We start from the raw sequence: 17,910 nt of genomic DNA, 5'->3' as shown, positions 1-17,910 counted from the left end.
CTAGGGCAGCACTCTTGCCCTCCAAGGACTTTGATTTCTTTGATAGATGCAGACTCCCACATCTGGCATTGCTACCTCAGGCACTGCCACAGGCTGCCCCATGTCCGAGAGCACTACCAAATGGGCACCAAAGCCCTTGGAGACTCTACTTCCAATAATCCAGTCAGTAAACTGCCACCACAGGAAGGCAAAGAAAATCCCTCTGATGCCCCTTAAGTCACACTGAGCAGGGCCTCACCCTCCTTAAGGAAGAGAATGTTCAAGTCATGGAGCTAGCTTGGTAGAAATTTCTCTACTCTGGACATAGTCCTGGGATAGTGTAAAGCAGGTTAGACTAAAACGCCACCCAGAATAGTTACATTCTAAACGACCCCTTAGGGCGTCTCCCCTCTTTCTGGTGACTCTCCTATAAGTCACACTAAGAGATAGAAAATAATACATGCTTTTTGCAGACAGGTGTCACAACAAAATACACCTCTCACCTCAAAGGGAAAAGGAAGAGTTTATTCTGTGTCCAGTATGAGTGACCCTGTCCCAGCATCAGGGACATCTGTGATAACTCTTGTTATCACAGAACAAACAACAGCCATGAATCAAGGCATCTGTAGAATATAATGGTGGGGACATAGGATGAGCAGGTTATGGCAAAGCAGAGAAGACTCTGCTGCGGGGTTTTGATGCTGTCACATAATATTCTTTTCTTGTTTGTTGTTGTTACTAGTAGTAGTAGTAGTAGTAGTAGTAGTAGTAGTAAAGCTAGTAGCCTGTTAATACATTCCAGAAGCTTTACATGACCCTCAAAAGGACAGGGACCTGGGTGATGGATGGCTACTAAAGGGACTAAAGATATCCCAAGATAATTTAGCTCTGGATCTGTAACATTTCAACTATTCATAATCAGGGAAGTTTGGCCCAGTCAACCTTGTGCAATCTTCAGCATGGGTGTGCCCGTCCTCCCCAGGAACATCCCATAAAATCCACAAAACACCGAATTGATTGAATACTCGAAATACTCAGGTCTTCCCCGAGCATTTTGTAATACCCACATCTATTTGGCTCAACCAGTTAATGAATAGCCAAAGCCTAAGACACCCCTAGGAAAGAACAAAAGTCTCTCTCTTCTCTCTGTCTCCCCACCTCCTGTGTATGTGTGTGTGTGTGTGTGTGTGTGTGTGTGTGTGTGTGTGTGTGTGTAGCACATATCTTACCGACCTCCTGTTAAAAGGAGGCCATTTGTAGTGTAGATGAGGTCAGTGCCTCTCTCCCAATGTTGACAGACAAGAAGAAGATTCCAGGGAGCAATGCCACACCGACGAATGAATATAAATGATGTTTTTCCACTCTGAGCTTAGAAAATGCCTTTTGTAGGAGGCTCTCAAAGCACTCCAAGAAGCAAGGCTTTGATAGACACTTTCAGCCAGGGTTAGTGTGAATGGTCAGAGCTTCTGAAGTCACTTGTTTTGAGAAAGAATAACCATCCAAGACTTTTAAGATGAAATCCTGCCTTCTGGGTAGGAAACAAACGTGTACAGATGGATAATGACATCTGTGGATTCTGGCTATGTTTCCTGGAGAGAGGAAAAAATGTAAATAAATATGTAAAAAACTGTCATATGTGGATAACACCCACAGTTCAGGCAGTGGCTGCAATCCTGCATGGTGTTCTTAAGTAATGGGTCTTGTCAGTGGGGTCCTTGTGACTGTGACTCAGAGAAGAGAAACCACAGCTCTTCAGTGCCTAAGAGAAGACAATCAGATGTTGTTACTGTATAGCTAGAGAGGAGGCCCAGGCAGTGGTCATTTTATTGCCCCCATTGAATGCCTCTTTATAAATACATAACAGGTGAAGGACTCATTTGGGTCTGATAAGCCACGCCCTTAGTTGAGAAGGAGGTGGGTGGGGGGAGGGCAGTCACAGCATTGTTGACTGGCATACTCATTGGACGGTTCACTGGGCAATTTTTTTCTCATTCATCTATGTGCAGTGCTGATAACTGCATTTGGTCTTCAGCCACTGAAATGCTGGGAGAGCAGATGCTAGCGACCTTGAAACTTTTCCCAGGGCTGATCAGACTTGGAGGATAAAACTCAAATGCTCTAAGAACGCTCCCCTTATGAGAAGTGGTATCTGGGGTGGGGAGCGTGGCTAAATAGGTATGCGCACTTACTGTGCAAGCGAGAGGACCAGAGTTCAAACCTCAAGCATGCAGAGCTAGCTGGGTGTGGCTGCACCTGCACCTGTAACCCCAGTGATGTTGGCGGAGGGGTATGGGGGGGGGATGGAGAGGGGAGGGAAGCAGATGAAGAAGGGTCACTGGGCTTGCTGGCTGCCAGCCTAGCTCTGGATTCAGTGGGAGACCCTGTCTTACGACAATAAGGTGGAAGCCAGGCTCTCGTCTTTAATCCCAGCACTCAGGAGGCAGAGGCAGTTGTATCATTGTGAGTTCAAGGCCAGCCTGGAGAGAGAGATGTGGCAGGGGAGAGGGGGCGGATTAAGGCAGAGAATGATAAAGCAGGACACACAGTCCTCCTCTGGGCTCCACATATACACACAGTCATTCCTTCCAACCCCCAGAGAGAAGCAGAGACAGAGAGAGGCGTAGACAGAGACAGAAAGAGAGAGCGCTAGTGGAGACAGCCTACCCCTACAAACACTTGTGCGCATTCTGAAAGCCAGTGCTGAGAGCTTGCAAAACAATCCAAGTTCATGGGTGTCTAGTAAACAAACTCCTTCCAGTGCAGTGGGGGGGGGGGGGGGGCAGGGGAAAGGGCTTCCAAATGTTCTGCTTAGATGTTATTAATTTTAGACCAGAAATTAATAATTTTCAGTTCATACATAAGGCATCAGGCAGTTGTGACCAAAGCTATCTTGCCATTAACACACCAAATACCCAGCCTTGCATTGCCTTATGCTTCAAAATTGTCGACTCATGTCAAATTAAAATGTGAAGCAAAGCATACCTCATTAACATGCTAATTGTTCTTGACTTAAGGGTAGCACTTGATCGCATCTAACACAGTCTTTCTGAAGCATGACGCACGCCTGTAACCCAGTATGTGGCAGGCAGGTACAGATGCCAAAGGATCAGGAGTTCAAGGTAATCCCTTGGCTAGAGAGTTTGAGGCAAGCCTGGGCTACATAAGACCGTGTCATTAAAATCCCAAACAAACCAAATAAATAAGTAAATAATCCAAATAGATAGATAATCTTTTCAAAAGTATTGGCTTATACATTTTTTAAAAAATCACACATCGTAAAACGTTGTGGTATGTGCTTGCATTCATGCGTGCGAGCCTGTGTGTGTGTGTGTGTGTGTGTGTGTGTGTGTGTGTGTGTGTAGAGGCCAAAGGCTATAGTGGGTGACTTCCTCGCTTCCTTGGTCACTCTCCACTTTATTTACTTATTTATTTATTTATTTATTTATTTATTTATTTTCAAAATGTTAAGATTTTATTTACAAAGCTTTTCCTTGTTGTACAGAAAGTAAAAATGTTGTTACAATCGCAGTGTAACTGGCAGCCAGGACGGTCAACTCACCAATCACAGCTGTCACAATACAGCAAGAGTCTTACACAAAAACCTAACAATGTTTACAATTTTGTTGGGGTGAAGTCCCCAGGCTTGGTGGTGGATTACCAAGGGGCTAAAGGAAGGAAGGCGGAATGTCGTGGGAACTATTCTTTGGCTCTTTGCGTGGGGGTGTCCTGGGGCTTGTATTATTTATTTTTGAGATAGGGTCTCTCACTCTCACTCTCACTTACTTGGCTATACTGGCTGGTCAACAAGATCAAGAGATTCTGTGTGTCTGTCCCCAGATGCTGGGATTGCAGGCACATGGCACCATTCCTGACATTGATGTGGCTCCTGGGGATCTGAATTAGGTCCTCAGGTTTGCATGGCTAGTACTCTACCAACTGAACCAGCCCTCTAAAAATATTTTTGAGTTGTGGCTAGAAGGATGGCTCAGTGGTTAGTAGTACTGACTGCTCTTCCAGGGTACCTGGTTCAATTCCTCGGACCCAGATAGTAGCTCACAACTGTCTGTAATTCCAGGATTTTATACCTTTGCATAGACATACATGCAGGCAAAACAGCAGTGCACACAACGTTTTTTAAAAAAAAATTTCTGAGTAAGAACCCCTCATATATTTGTTTATTTATAAATTATATATTGACACTAACACACTGATAAAAACTCCACAGTAATGAAAAGTACATAAAGCAGTATTTGAAGCATTTTAATTTATAGACTGAACTTATAGGTGAAATTTATAGACTAATATGATTTTTAGTTCTGTTCTTTTTGTTTGTTTGTTTTGTTTTTCAAGATGGAGTTTCTTCATGTAGCCCTGGCTATCCTGGATAGCTCTGTATACCAAGATAGCCTTGAACTCACAGAGATTCTCCTGTCTCTGCTTCCCCAGTACTGAGATTAAAGGTGTGTGCCACCACTGCCTGGCAGTTGTGTTTTCTTATTAACATACTTTTTTAAGTGATAAAAATGCTTAAATAGGCTTCTTTCACCTCTGAGAATCTTGGTTGAAAACTTATATCATTCTCCAACTTTGTGTGTGTGTGTGTGTGTGTGTGTGTGTGTGTGTGTGTGTGTGTGTGTGTGACTGTAGTATATACATATATGTATGCATAAGTGTGTGAGCCTGTGCACACATGCAGAGGCCAGAGGAGAGTGCTGGGTACTCTGCTCTCTCATTCTCCACCTTTTTCCTTTGAGATAAGATATTTTAGCAAAGTCTGAGCTAGCCTGGTGGCCAGCAAGCCCACGGTCCTCCCATCTCTGCCCTCCACAGCACTGCGCCTCCAGTTGAACACGTGTCCTGCCTGACTTTTTATGGATGGTCTGAGACTGCAACCCAGGTTCTCACGTTTACACAGCAAATGATCCACCTCTCCAGCCCCAGTTGTTTATTTTTAAATGATTTTAGATGGCTGACCCATTTAATCTATCTTAAAAGATAATTAGATCTACTTAAAAGAATTAGATGGCAGCAGGCCTTACTCTGTCAGTCTGCACTTGTGGTAGTAGTCACAAATCACACGAGGTTTTTAAAGTGAAGCTTGCCTGGCTACATTTCCATCTTCTTCAGGAGCTAGCTGTCCTTCTTACCTCTTAGGGAGCAGCTGCACAGGACCAAGGACTAACTCAGTTGATTGTATCATATGTGATGTGTTTTGTCATATTTCAAGAAGAAAGGCTGTCAGTCTGTTGTCATATAACAAATTTAAAACCAGGATGAGTAACAGGAGTGAGGAAAGACCCGCTGGCTGGCTGGCTGGCTGGCTGTGAAGAGAGGATCGTGCAAGCATATATGGGGTAAACAGGTGGGTTGACAGCTGACAGGAAGATTAATCTAGGTGATGTGAGTTGGTCAACTAATGGTGTCAAAGGACACAATAAAGTGTGAATAGATTTTTCCCCCAAAATGCTGCCAGTGACAGAGGCTGCCTCCGTGACCTTGTAGGTCCTTCCTCCTTAGCATCCAGCCTACCTAGGGCTCCTCTGTGCTGCGGACAACTGTCAATATGTTTTCATCTTTTTTCTTTTCTTGTGTGTGTGTGTGTGTGTGTGTGTGTGTGTGTGTGTGTGTGTGATATGTGCCTGATCTCATATGTGTGGGTGCCTGTGTGTATGTACACCTGCACATGTGTGTGCATACATGTAGATGTCCAAGGTTGACATCATGTGTCTTCCTTGGTGTTCTTTATACATTAGGGCAGGGTCTCTCGCTGGGCTAGGAGCCTGACAGTTTGCCTAGTTTCACCAGCCTGGTTGCTCAAAGGATTCCATGTCTTCTTCTGCAGTGTGTTTACAGACAGAGCCCCCAACACCTGGATTTTACGTGGGCTCTAGGTCTCTGAACTCAGGTCTTCACACTTGCACAGCAAGCACTTTACTCACTTCGCAATCTCCCTGGTCAGATGTGAGCTTTAATAAGCCATGGACATCATTTTGATCAACATGCTCATAGTATGTTGCAAATCTTTCCAAATGTCTATCTTCAGAAATGCTCTCTTGGTGGGCTGAAATTCTTTTGAAAACCAAACAGGTTCCCACTCATTGTTCAAACATGTCCTTTATCTTGAAGGGACATATGAAATCTGTTTTTGTGAAACTTTCTCCAAGCAGCATCCTAATGACAGCTACTTGTCATCGCCGACTAGATGAGAAAATGTGGACCGCTCTGAAAAAAAAAAAAAAAGAGTAACTCATTTTAAAGCTTGACAACTCTCATTAGTGTTTTGTCACCGAGGACCTGTGACCTCTGTGTGTAATGTGAGCTGTTTCAAGGTCATTCTTTACCCCATTACACAACTGCAAAAGAGATCTCTGAAAGGCCTGGTTTTGTCACCAAGCTTAACTTTGTTAGTGGCATCCAACAGCTTTTACTTTTGGCTCACGTTAGTGGCCACTGATAGCCAATGTCTGCCTTTGTTTTCTCCCCACCTCACTAATGTCACAGCTGGCCATATAATTTTTGTTGTTGTTGTTGTTGCTACTGTTAATACAAAGTAAATGGCAGTTGTGTTTGTCACTGACCAAAGGCTTTAAGGAGCCAGCAGTTTGGGTCCTGGATGAAGGTGACATAGATTAGTAGAACTCAAACCACCGCATGGGGAATATTTACAATAAATATTTGGTATATTCTCACTCTACAAGTTTTCTCAGTGTTTATCTGAAATTCAGTTCTAACTTAGTGTCCTACATTTTGCCTAGAAACTAATCCTCATGAGCATTAACACTTGGGAGTCATTTTTTCTCACTGCATATAGAGTCTTACTTGTCTGGTACTCCAGCTACCATGGCCCTAGGAAGGGCACGCAATTAGCAATTTTTTTTTTTAAGGTGCTATGATTCTTCCCGCTCCCAGGGGTACGGCCTCCGGAGGTCACTGTCCTAAAGTGTGGTCTGTAGACTGATGTGTCTTGGAATAAGCAATCTCGTTAAAAATGTGGAGTTCTTGGCCTAATCCAGAGATACTGATTTCAAAACTGATGGTTGTTTAAGAGTCTGCTGTTACGCCAGTGATCATGAAACAAAATGTAGTTCTAGCTGGGCACAGTGGCCCAGCACTGGGAAGGCTGAGGCAAAAGGACCTTAGTCCCAGGCCAGCTTAGGCTGCTTAGGGAAACCCTATGAAACAACAACAACAACAATAATGAAATTCTACTGGCCTACGTTAGCCACATAACTTTTTTAAAGGCACCTGAGTAGTAGACCTGAGCACGCAGCCAGCTTTGCTTTTGGTGAGTACTGTACACCTTTCAATGAATCAATTCTGTTTGTCTTTGTGGACCATGCCACTCTCTTTTTAAAGAAGGAAGAGATGGCTTTAGATCACCTCAAAGCCCACTTCCAGCTCGGAGCACAGCCAGGAGTCAGAGGCTCATGGCTTTCCAATGTGCAACTAGCAAATGAGTGAGGTTGGCTACAGGTAAAAAAGTCAGTGAGGGCCCTGCAGTAAGCTGAGGACCACATCCGCAGACATTGCCCTAGTATACAAGTTTTCATAAGCCAGCGTCCTCCTCCAGGGTAGCTGCAGAGCAGCTCTGAATTTCCATTAGACTTGGCTGCACCACAATCACCCTCCATACAGTTCTCTAACCAGAAAGGTTTCACAAAGGACTTCTAGTTCTGTTTCAAAAAACACTGGACAAGCACGAGTCAGTTCCTGAAGGGGGCAATTCTTCTATGAGAGCGTCCTGCAGGCACTGCCGGCACAGGGCAGTGGGCCTTCCATTTGAAAGAATCTAGGGTCCGTTAGGTCTATTGAGCAGGGCCTACTCTGATGGTGGAGCGCCAGTGAGGACACTGAAAGGACCACAGGGAAATGCAAGAGCCTGGAGTCTCGGACTGAAGGCAGAGTGGCCTGAGAAGCCACCCTAGGCCACCCTGAAGTTGGAGCATAATAACAATGAGGACGGAGATGTGGGCCCTGAAACAGTAGCAGGTATCAGGGTAAAAAAGGTTAATTCCAAAATAAATAAATAACCAAACTACCAGTCTTAAAAAATACAATGACAAGCCAAAAGGCTTAATTCTAAAATAATTAGTATAGTCTTTGCTACAGGATTTCTCTGGGCCTTTAGTGAAAAAGAGCATCATGACTATTTATAAGAGGGTTAACAGTATAAAGTGGGTAGCACACTTAATAGTTTCTCATGTTCAATGGAGGTCCAAAGAGATGGCTCAGCGCTTCAGAGCACTTGTTGCTCTTACAGGAGACTCAGGTTCAGTTCCCAGAACCCATATGGCTGCTCACAGCCCTCTGTTACTACAGCTCCAGGGGGTGTGACATCCACTTCTGTCCTCTGAGGGCACCAGGCGTGCACATGGCGTACATACATACATGCAGGTAAAATGTTCATACATATAAAAATAAGATAAATAAATCTAAAAAGAAGAAAAACCTAGTGTTTAATGGGATACAGTTGGAGGTGTATAGACTTGTTTATTTTTTTTCAAAACAAAATAAAAAATACTGAGTGCTGCAAATAATTAAATACTTTTTAAAAGACTGGGTTTCACTGTGTATCTCTGCCCAACCCAGAAATCACTACATTTCTAAGGCTGACCTTGAACTCAGAGGTCGGCCTGCCTCTGCTTCCAGAGGTTTAGGATTAAAGGTGTATGTTACCACACCTGAGAAGTTAAATCAATTTATGACTCCCTAGCACTTCCCTGAGAGCATCCTGCATGCTGAGGGAAGTTTTGTAAACTGAGAAGGTCTAGCTTACAAATCATTTCAGAATGGTACAAATTGTGCATCAGTACTAACTTTAACAACTGATGACATTTGGTGTTACACTATGTTGTAAGTACTTTATCAAGCATTTTTAGCCTGGATTTTTGAGTTTTAAAATATTTTTGAGCGAACAACATTGTTTTTAACGTTTCCAACATTTTGAAAGCATTTTAAAAGCCTGACAGCGTTAGTCAATTTCCCCTACATTGCCTAAGGGCTGAAACAGCCTGCTGTTGTCGAAACAGCTGACCAGACAGGACACACACCTTTGAGCTCACAGACAGCAAGCGAGGCAGATACAAACATTTTCTTGTAGTGTAACAAGTCTGGGATAAAGCTGTACAAGTGTAAGGGAGCAAGAGGGGGAGGGGTGTGAGGAGAAAGTAGGAGTGTCAGGAAGGCGTTATTAGAATGACGCTGAGGATGAACAGGAACGAGCTAGGTGACTCGCAGAACGGTATTCTAAGCAGAAGAAAGGCACCAGTAACTTGGAGCTTTGGAGCAAGCTGCTGGGGTGGCACATCCAAGTTAGTCATCCATTCAACATGTGTGTCCTAAGCAAAGAGGGCATCAGGCATTGAGACGGGGAAACACAAGAGCCCTAAGCCGACACAACTGGCCAGGGAGGCTTGAGTGACAGAGACCATCCCAAGAGGATGTAAGTTGAGCAAAGTCTGGCACAGTATGAAAAAGAGCGTAAGTTTATGTCTTTACACTTGAATGACGGGGGGAGTGATCTGTTTTCTCACAACCTTGGATTTCAATCACTTACTCTAGAGGCAATGATAACTTTTAAAAGCCGACAGCATGTGTTTGATTATGGGGGGCGAAAGCTCTTCAAGATGAAGGAATGTATAAACTTTATGTAAGCCAGATGTGTCTGGTTCCTCCAGGCCTCAGGGATCAGTCTCCTCTCCGAACTAAATTAGTCCCTGCCTGTGTGTGGCTTCTAGAGACTCAGCCCCTCGCCAGGCCTCCCGCCATAAGTCCTGGGAGGCAGACTGCCTTGGCTGAGCCCTGAGCTCCCATGATCCCCTGGTGTTGTCAGCTTCTTTATCTGTGTAGCAAGTTCTCAGTTCTGCTCCATTCATTTCTCCTTTCTGCAGGATATTATTAGCCCACTTTCCTACGACGCATCATCAGAAAGGTTCCAAATGTTAACTTCTCATGAAAATATGTGCGATATTTGAGTCCCGAGGGAAAAAATTACTGCCACCTCACTGAATCCTTTCTTACTGATATACCATTATATAAAAAAAATGACAAAACTATAAGATTATCAGAATCTAACTTTTGTAAAAAGGGTTAATAAAACTAATTATAGAACAACCAGAAAGAAAAAAATAAGGAAAACTTTACATTCTAAATGTGGAATCATTTTTTTTTCTTACATAGATCTGTTCATTTAGAGACACAGAAACAGATGTATTTTCTAATTGGAATCATATTGCTTTTTAAATATTTGATTATCATTTAACATATTATGATGTGCAATTTAGATTTTTAAAAATATTCTTGGAAAATGAGTTAATGGATTACAGGGTTTATTATTTAAGTACCCAAAGTAAATTTAATCTTTTTGTATTAGCTACTTGTTTTACTCAGATATTTATATTATTGTTGTGTATGTGCCTGTGTGTTCATGCCAGAGGGCATGTGATGGCTAAAGGGGACTTCCAGAGTCAGTTCTTGCCTTCTACAGTGGGTTCCAGAGATGATGTGGAACTCGGTTCATCAGGCCTGGTTGGCAGGGACTTTTAGCTGCTGAGCTGGCCAGCCCCTGTAAGGTAATAAACAATAAAATTGGCAAAACTTACCAAACAAAAATCTGGCTGTAAAATACAAACTTTTTTTTTTAAATCACAAGACATACTTTAGGGTAAGTATCTGTAAAATATGCATCAAAATGTTAATTCAGAGAATCTGGGGCAGGTGGATTTCCGAGAGTTGGAGGCCAGCCTGGTCTACAAAATGAGTTCAGGAGAGACAAGGCTCTTTTACAGAGAGAAACCCTGCCTCGAAAAACCAAACCAAACCAAACCGAACCAAACTGCTTATTCATAAAAAACTCTTTTTCTCTTTCTTTCTTCCTTTCTCCTTGAAAACAATTTGCAGACTGCATCTGCTTTCTACAAGGATTCCTAAAGTTACTGGGTTCCCAGAGCCTTACGAAAAATTGTAACCTGGGTTAGCCAAATAACCGCAAAGGCCAAAACTTTTAAAACAGAAAACGTGATACCTCAGGGCTGGGGAGATTTTCTACTCTTGCAGAGAACCCCCAATTCAGCGCTCAGCACCCATATCCCCACATTCCCAACTGCCTGTAACCCCAGTTCCAGATCTGTCGCCCTCTTCTGGCTTTTGTGGGCACTGCATGCACACAACGCACATATGTACGTGCAGTCAAAACACTCAAACACATATTAAAAAAAAAAACTTAATACCTTGCCATAAAACAAAACCTTTTACCTCAAAAATATATTTTATGAGCAATGTGACAGAGTTTGTCTGTTATTAGGTGCAGAGTTGGAAATTTAGCTCAGAGTGCTTGCCTAGACTGCACGAAGCCCCGGGTTCCATCCCTAAAACTAGCATAAACGCCTGCATTCAGGAGCTGGAGGCAGTAGGATACGAAGTTCAAGGTCACCCACCGCTCCAGTGAGCTCAAGGCCAGCCAGAGCTGCATGGGATGCTGCCTTGAAAACTATTTAAACAGGCTGATCGCTTTTCTCTCCTTTCTGTTCAGAACACTGGAGAGGCTTCAGGGAGAAATACAGGCTCTTGGCTCTCTAGCGTCACTGATCAGCAGGTGCTACGTCCCACAGGTGGTCCCTGTGCGAGTGGAGCTCGGAGGAGCCCTGAGAGCCTCGGGCCGCCGGTGAGGGACTGACGTCACTGGCTTCGATTACGCGAATCCCTGAAACAGCGCGTCCCCCTCTCTTACCAACCACCCAGACTTTGACTCAAGTCCTAACAACTGTTTGCCAACAAAGACCAGACGTGAGCGGAGAGGGAGGGGGGGGAGGGAGGAGCCCGGGCGTCGGATATCGCGAGAAGTGGCCGCCCCAATGGCATGACTGGCACCGCCGTGCCGCAGCTCCTACCCAGTCCGCGAAGGAGGAGCTATAGCCGGAGGACTGGCTGGACCTTTGGGATAAATCTCGCGAGATTTGGTCGCGTTACCTAGGGCCCTTCCTGGCAGCCGCCGGAAGTGCGAGCTGCTGAGCGTCCGAGTCTCACGCTCTGCAGTTCTCCTGCGACTCTGGGCCCGCGTTCCTGTCGTCGACTCCAGGGCTCGCGCTTCTGGTCGCCTCCTCCGAGGCGGAAATGATGGGGGACCCCAAGGAGCCAGGAGCTGAGGCTTCTCCTTCAGGGGCGGCCGCCCGAGGAGGGCTCAGCCTCCTATCCCAGGCGGAGTCCGAGGAACCTTCTGCACAGGTGAGTCCTCGGCAAGGCCGGGTCTCCCTGCCGGGACTCCCGGGTTTTCGAGCCCGCAGTGCCTGGGAGTGAAATCGCAGGGCTTCTGGAGCTTTCTTCCGCTCCTCCTTGACAGCTCTAGTAGCGAGGGAGTCAGACGATGTTCCTGTTGTCGGGTCTGCAGGTGTTTGCTTGCAAGGTATTCAGTGCAGAACACACCTGGCTCCCCACTCGGGGCTAATTGACGGGCTATAGAATGTGTCACAGCCCTCTGAAGGCGGAGGAAAGAGGGACAGTGCCAGGGAGGGCCTCGCCGGAATCTTAGGTGAGCTGACTCTTAAAAGTCGCAAGGTGTTTGTCAAACCTGAAGGGACTTTAGAAGTAGATTAGGATAGTGACTCCAGACTTTGAGCATGCTCGAGAGTATGCAGTGAAGGCTGGGGGATTGATTGAGACATGTGTTAGGATGATCTTACAACCCAGGCGCTGTAAACACGTGATAAAACAAGCAAGACGCAGTGTCTGTCTACAAATGACTTTGAAATCGACTCACGCTAAATTAAAATATTCCATTAAAACAGTACAAAGGTCTTGCTAACTTTGCGTGCAGTTAACAGGACACAATCGAGCGCAGTTGGTTTTTTGGTTTTTACGTTTTATATGACTCAACCTACTGGGTCGTCACGGCTGATGTGGAACTGGTTATGCAGACCAGTCAGGCTGGACTTAGACCATGCACTGACCCATCTGTGTCTGCCTCCACGGTGCTGGAAGCACAGGCGTGCAACTGCTGTGCTCAGTATTTTAAAAAGCAGGTTGGCTTCTATCTACTTCTTGGCAGATCCTTTTACGTTTCATGAAAACAGCTAGGAAAGCCTAATTTAAGCTTGCTTGTTAATTGTGGCAGCTGACGCACAGCACAGGCTCCCCTTGAAGCCTAGTTTGGTGGGTTCTTGCTTCATCTCTGTGAAGGTGAGCTTGTCATTCCTAACAGTATTCATTAAAGCTTCCTTCCATATCTTAATTAGGGATCAGCTTTATTTCTTGGAGGCAATGAAGTGAAAAGCCGAGCTGTGGTGAAATATTCCTCTGCCCCTCCACGAACAGCATTTGCACGCCTCGAAGAAAAAACAGACTTGAAACTCCCACCTGCCAACTGGTTACGAGAGAGTGCCAAACTAGGACCAGCAGGAACTACCATCCTTGGTAATAGTAAGAAAAGCAAGCCATTTTCCAGGTAAATTTTAACCACTGTCATTTCTTTCCCTTTCAACCCCACCCCCCACCCCTTGAAGCTCTGAGAGCTGCTGTCCGGTTCAGTTTGAGATGCACATTAACGTGCTCAGATGTTTTTAGTAAAAGATTATAGTTGTCATTCGAAGCTCATGATACAGTAAGAAGAAATCAGAGTTACATGCTTTCTTCAAGTCTGTAACATGTTCTAATCAACATAAGTGGTGACTGCTAATCAGCTGTTTTAGCTATTTGTATTTGATTTAAATATGTGCAGATAGGGTGGCATGTGAGGAGTAAGACCTAAGCCACTACTTGGCTTGCCCTTTGGAGTTTTTTATTAAATGGTGAAAGAGTATTTGAAAAAGTCTGAGGTTAAAACCCCACACGCTGGGTAGCCTATACCCTTGACCCACACTGGGAATTCTACTGGTCATTTTTTTAAGTTGAGAGTGTTCTGGGATCTTATGCTAGTGTCTATTTTTATAGGCCATTAGCTGTGCTTCTTCCCCCCCCCCCCCCCCCCCCCGAATGATTGGACTTAAGGCATTTTCATGTAACTTATGTAGAAAGAGCCACAAACACATTAATGCCCTATGAGCTAGTAGTTTAGAAATTATCCTGATGCTTCAAAAGGTAAAAGCTATGTTCACAAGTTATTTATTTGTACCATCTTCAATACTATGAAAAGTCTTAAAATAACCATATATTTCTATTATTTTAAAAATGACTTAATTAGCTGGATGTGGTTGCACACGCCTTTAATCTCAGTACCTGGGAGGCAGAGGCAGGAGGATCTCTGAGTTCAAGACCAGCCTGGTCTACAGAGTGAGTCCAGGACAGCCAAGGCTAAACAGAGAAACTCTGTGTCAAAAAAAAAAAAAATAGGCTTAATTATATTAAATGTGGTGAATTGGTTTAAATAGTTATATTTACTATATAGCTACTATGCTAGATTGTTTTTCTCCTCTATTTTTCACAGCCATCTTTTAAGTTAGACATTTTCTGTTTGCACATGAGGAATCAAGATTAACCTACTTACCCAAAGCAGATGGAAAATCATACGAACATATGTACTATGTATGCAGTCGTAGGTAAATGATCTGACTCTGCCACCTACTAATGGGAAAATGGTGATACCTGCTGCTTTTCAAGCTTGTAGATTATGTAGAGGAGCCTCATGTGGTGACTTGGAATGAGTTAGGTGCTCACCAGTTTTTTCATTTTCTCCTCATGGATAAGTTGATTTCAGGTACAGTTTTTCCTTTCATTGGTATTTTATACTCCCAGAAGCACAAAATCTTTTTTTTTTTTTCTTTAAAAACAAAACAAAACTTTTTATTGATTCTTTGTGAGTTTCACATCATACACCCCAATCCTGCTCATCTTCAGTCTGCTCATATCTACCCTTTTGCCCTTGCAAACTCCTGCCCCCCACCAAATAAAGCACGCGTGCGTACACACACACACACACTAACAAACAACAACCAAAAAACCCAAAACAGAAAACATCTCATGAAGGCTGTATCATGTCAGCGTGTCCTACAATATATCCCTCTGCTCATACATCTTCATTTCCAAATGTTCGTCACAATGAGTCATTGGTCTGATTCAAGATCTTTGACTCCGGGACAGCATCAATATTGTCTCCTCATTGTCATTCCTCCTGGTTATCCTGTTGATGCCCTTGTGTTATGGAGATCCTGCAGCTTTGGAATAGCAGTTCACAGATAATAGAGATTTTGGGGGTAAGCCAATTCAGAGCCCTGGGTTTGGGCCTGGGAGGTAACTGAACTGCTCAGCATGCTGGCTCCCTTATTCACACCATCAGGGTGACTTCTCCAACACTGCTCCGGCTAAGCCACCCAGTGTCACCAAACAGCAGGAGGCAGAGTCAGCTCTTCTGCTCTCGTCCTCAGGGCCAGCTCACCTGTGCCCATACCGCTGCAGCAAGCCAGCTCCACTGTACTGCCCAGGCAAGGTGTGCACCCCACTCTTCCAAGTGCTGCAGCCTGTGTGGAGCTGGACCGGCTCTCCCACTCTCATACCTTCTGGACTGGCGGAGCCTTCACCATCAGGGCAAGCTCCACTGTATTGCCCAGGCCAAGTGCAGGGCCTGCTCTCCCAAAGAAGCACAGAATCTTAATATATTTATCTTCTTTTTTTTTTCTTTACATGTAAGAAGAATAAACTACAGAGAGGTTGAACTCGTAAACCAGAGAGAGGTTAAGGGGTTATAATAATACTAATTGTGTTTCACATTTCTTTCTGTTTTATGAAGTTAGAGATACATTTTTAGGTGTGCCTTATGTTATGTACACCTAAGAAGGAAGTACTAGGCAGCTGGATGGCAATATCCACCTTGATATCCAGGTGTGAGATGTAGCTGTGCACGTCCTAGAAGCAGTACAGCTTGATACTGTGCTCAGCTTTCAACCTGTGTCCTCTTCTTTCCATAGTTTTGGCATGGCATATGACTTCATTGACTCGGTGGGAAATGATGTGGATGTTGTCTCTGACTCAGAAGTGAGTGGTGTTGTTATTCCGTGTGACTTTGAGGATATGCAGTGCTGGGTGGGAGCAGGTGAGGGGGTGTTATACAGGCTTTGTTTACAGCATTGCTATCAGCAATGCAATACGGCAGTTAGGATTATCTAGTGATTGGTTGTTTTTAAGATACTTTTCATCTCCTTCCTTTTAAGAAGAGGACACAACTCCAAAAACAGTGGCAATGACAAAAATGTGAATGTTGTTGGTTGTGTTTTAATAGTAATAATTGAAACATACTTTGTTTGGAGTTGTTCTGTATATGCTATGCATTGAAAATTAAAAATGACATTCAAGTAGCTATTAATCTCTGATTAGTAGCTCTTTTTCTGTTGGTTAGTACAACAGTGTGACCAGCATGCTTCCACTCATTCCTATAAAAGTGCTGGGTTGTCATTTATATTGACAGTATAGCTCAGAATTTAAAGATCTCTCTTCTATATGATTGTATTCTTATTTGAAGTCTAGCTTATGTAACCTTGAGGGAATAAGGCTTATTAAGCTTCATATTGAATGAATTTAAAAATCCAAAAAATTCTGGGTCATACTAATGGGGCCTTTCTAACCTTTGTTTAAGAACATAAAAAAGCTGCTGAAGATCCCCTACAGCAAGTCTCATGTGAGCATGGCTGTCCACCGCGTGGGAAGAACCCTCCTACTGGATGAGCTGGACATTCAGGAACTCTTCATGAGGTCATCTCAGGTAATTAATTTATGCAGAAAACATTTAGAAAAGCATTTCTTTTTTATAGCTCAGAAGCTATAAAAGTATGAATTTGTTTTAAGGAAATGCCAAAGTAGGGCTCAGAGCACTTGCTGGGCAAGCACAAGGACCTGAGTCAAATTCCCAGAATGTGTTTAAAAAGCTAAGCATAGGCGTGCAGGCCTGTAACGCCAGTACTGTGGGAAGCTGGAGACAGGATTGTTGGGCTTGCTTGCTGGGTGGTAATGGGCTGAAGAATGGGGGGAAAAAAAAGCTTAGGGTACAGCGAGGTAGATAGTGCTAAACCAGGACACCTGACAACCTCATCTGGCCTCTGCAGCAGACCTATATGTCTGCCCACCAAACACTCACATGCATATGTACATACTTATACTCAAATAATTTTAAAATGCCAAATTGGAGGCTGGAGAGATGGCCCAGAGGCTGGTTTTCCAAAGGTCTTGAGTTAATTCCCAGCAACCATATGGTGGCTTACCATCTATAATGAAATCTAGTGCCCTCTTCTAGCCTGCGGGTATACATGCAGGCAGAACACTATATATATATAAAATAAATAATTTTTTTTTAAATGCCAAATTGGAATAAAGAAATGAAATGTTTAATTTACGATTTAAAAACAGCAAAGAGGTTTAATAAAGAGAAAAGGCTGGATGTGGTTGGTGGTCCATGCCTTTAATCCCAGGGTTCAAGAGGCAGGGGCAAATAGTGATCTTTGAGTTCAAGGCCAGTGTAGAGAGTTCCAGCCAGGGCTTCATATAAAGACCATGTCTTCCTTTTTTTTTTGAAAGGAACAGAGGGAAAAAAGTTTTTAAATTATTATTTCTAGATGCACGTATACATCTGTGGACCACATGCATGCCTAGTATCCAGGTAGGTCAGAAAAGGGTGTTGGATCTCACAGATATTGGTGAGCCACCACATGAGCTCTGGGACCCAAACCCAGGTCCTCTGGAAGATCAGTCCATCTCTTAACCACTGAGCCATCTCTCTAGCCCCTTCTTTTACTGATTTTTAAAACCAGGATTTTGTCTTATAGGGAAAAGGATGAAGTTTAAAAAAAAAATTGTTAGATCTATGAGATTAAAGGTACTAATTGAATTTTTGAAGTTCTTTTAATGTTTATTGTAGACATGGGAAACGTGGCTGTCAAAAATGTAACCAATGTTAAAGAACTATTCCTATGAGTATAACCGATTATATTAATTGATTTTTAGTTCCGCAGCAGG

At 43.7% G+C, this 17,910-nt stretch overlaps 1 protein-coding gene and 1 long non-coding RNA gene across 4 annotated transcripts in view; one reads left to right on the top strand and one right to left on the bottom strand.

Moving 5' to 3' along the window:
• Positions 1 to 244: 244 nt before the first annotated feature.
• LOC311588891 lies at positions 245 to 11,760 on the bottom strand. Of its 2 annotated transcripts, none has more exons than XR_014776356.1 (4): positions 11,415 to 11,760; positions 10,457 to 10,543; positions 1,209 to 1,568; positions 245 to 602 (listed from the first exon to the last, which is right to left on the bottom strand). It is a non-coding gene; the product is annotated as an uncharacterized lncRNA (long non-coding RNA). The 2 variants fall into 2 exon arrangements; XR_014776357.1 differs by having other exon boundaries at positions 247 to 602; positions 1,213 to 1,568.
• Positions 11,761 to 11,953: 193 nt separating this feature from the next.
• EDRF1 (erythroid differentiation regulatory factor 1) overlaps positions 11,954 to 17,910 on the top strand; it is a 36,231-nt gene continuing 30,274 nt past the window's right edge. For both annotated transcript variants that reach the window (XM_084766940.1, XM_084766939.1), the window contains exons 1-4: positions 11,954 to 12,201; positions 13,209 to 13,417; positions 15,873 to 15,939; positions 16,538 to 16,663. In XM_084766940.1, the coding sequence (XP_084623066.1) occupies positions 12,091 to 12,201; positions 13,209 to 13,417; positions 15,873 to 15,939; positions 16,538 to 16,663 (513 nt within the window). In that variant the 5' untranslated portion in view covers positions 11,954 to 12,090. The remainder of the gene's footprint in view (positions 12,202 to 13,208; positions 13,418 to 15,872; positions 15,940 to 16,537; positions 16,664 to 17,910) is intronic.

The sequence above is a fragment of the Acomys minous genome (genome assembly GCF_964271855.1).
Source record: "Acomys minous genome assembly, chromosome: 2".
Lineage (NCBI taxonomy): Eukaryota > Metazoa > Chordata > Mammalia > Rodentia > Muridae > Acomys > Acomys minous.
The sequence above is the reverse complement of the archived record's forward strand: the minus strand, read 5'-3'. Positions and strand labels throughout refer to the sequence as shown.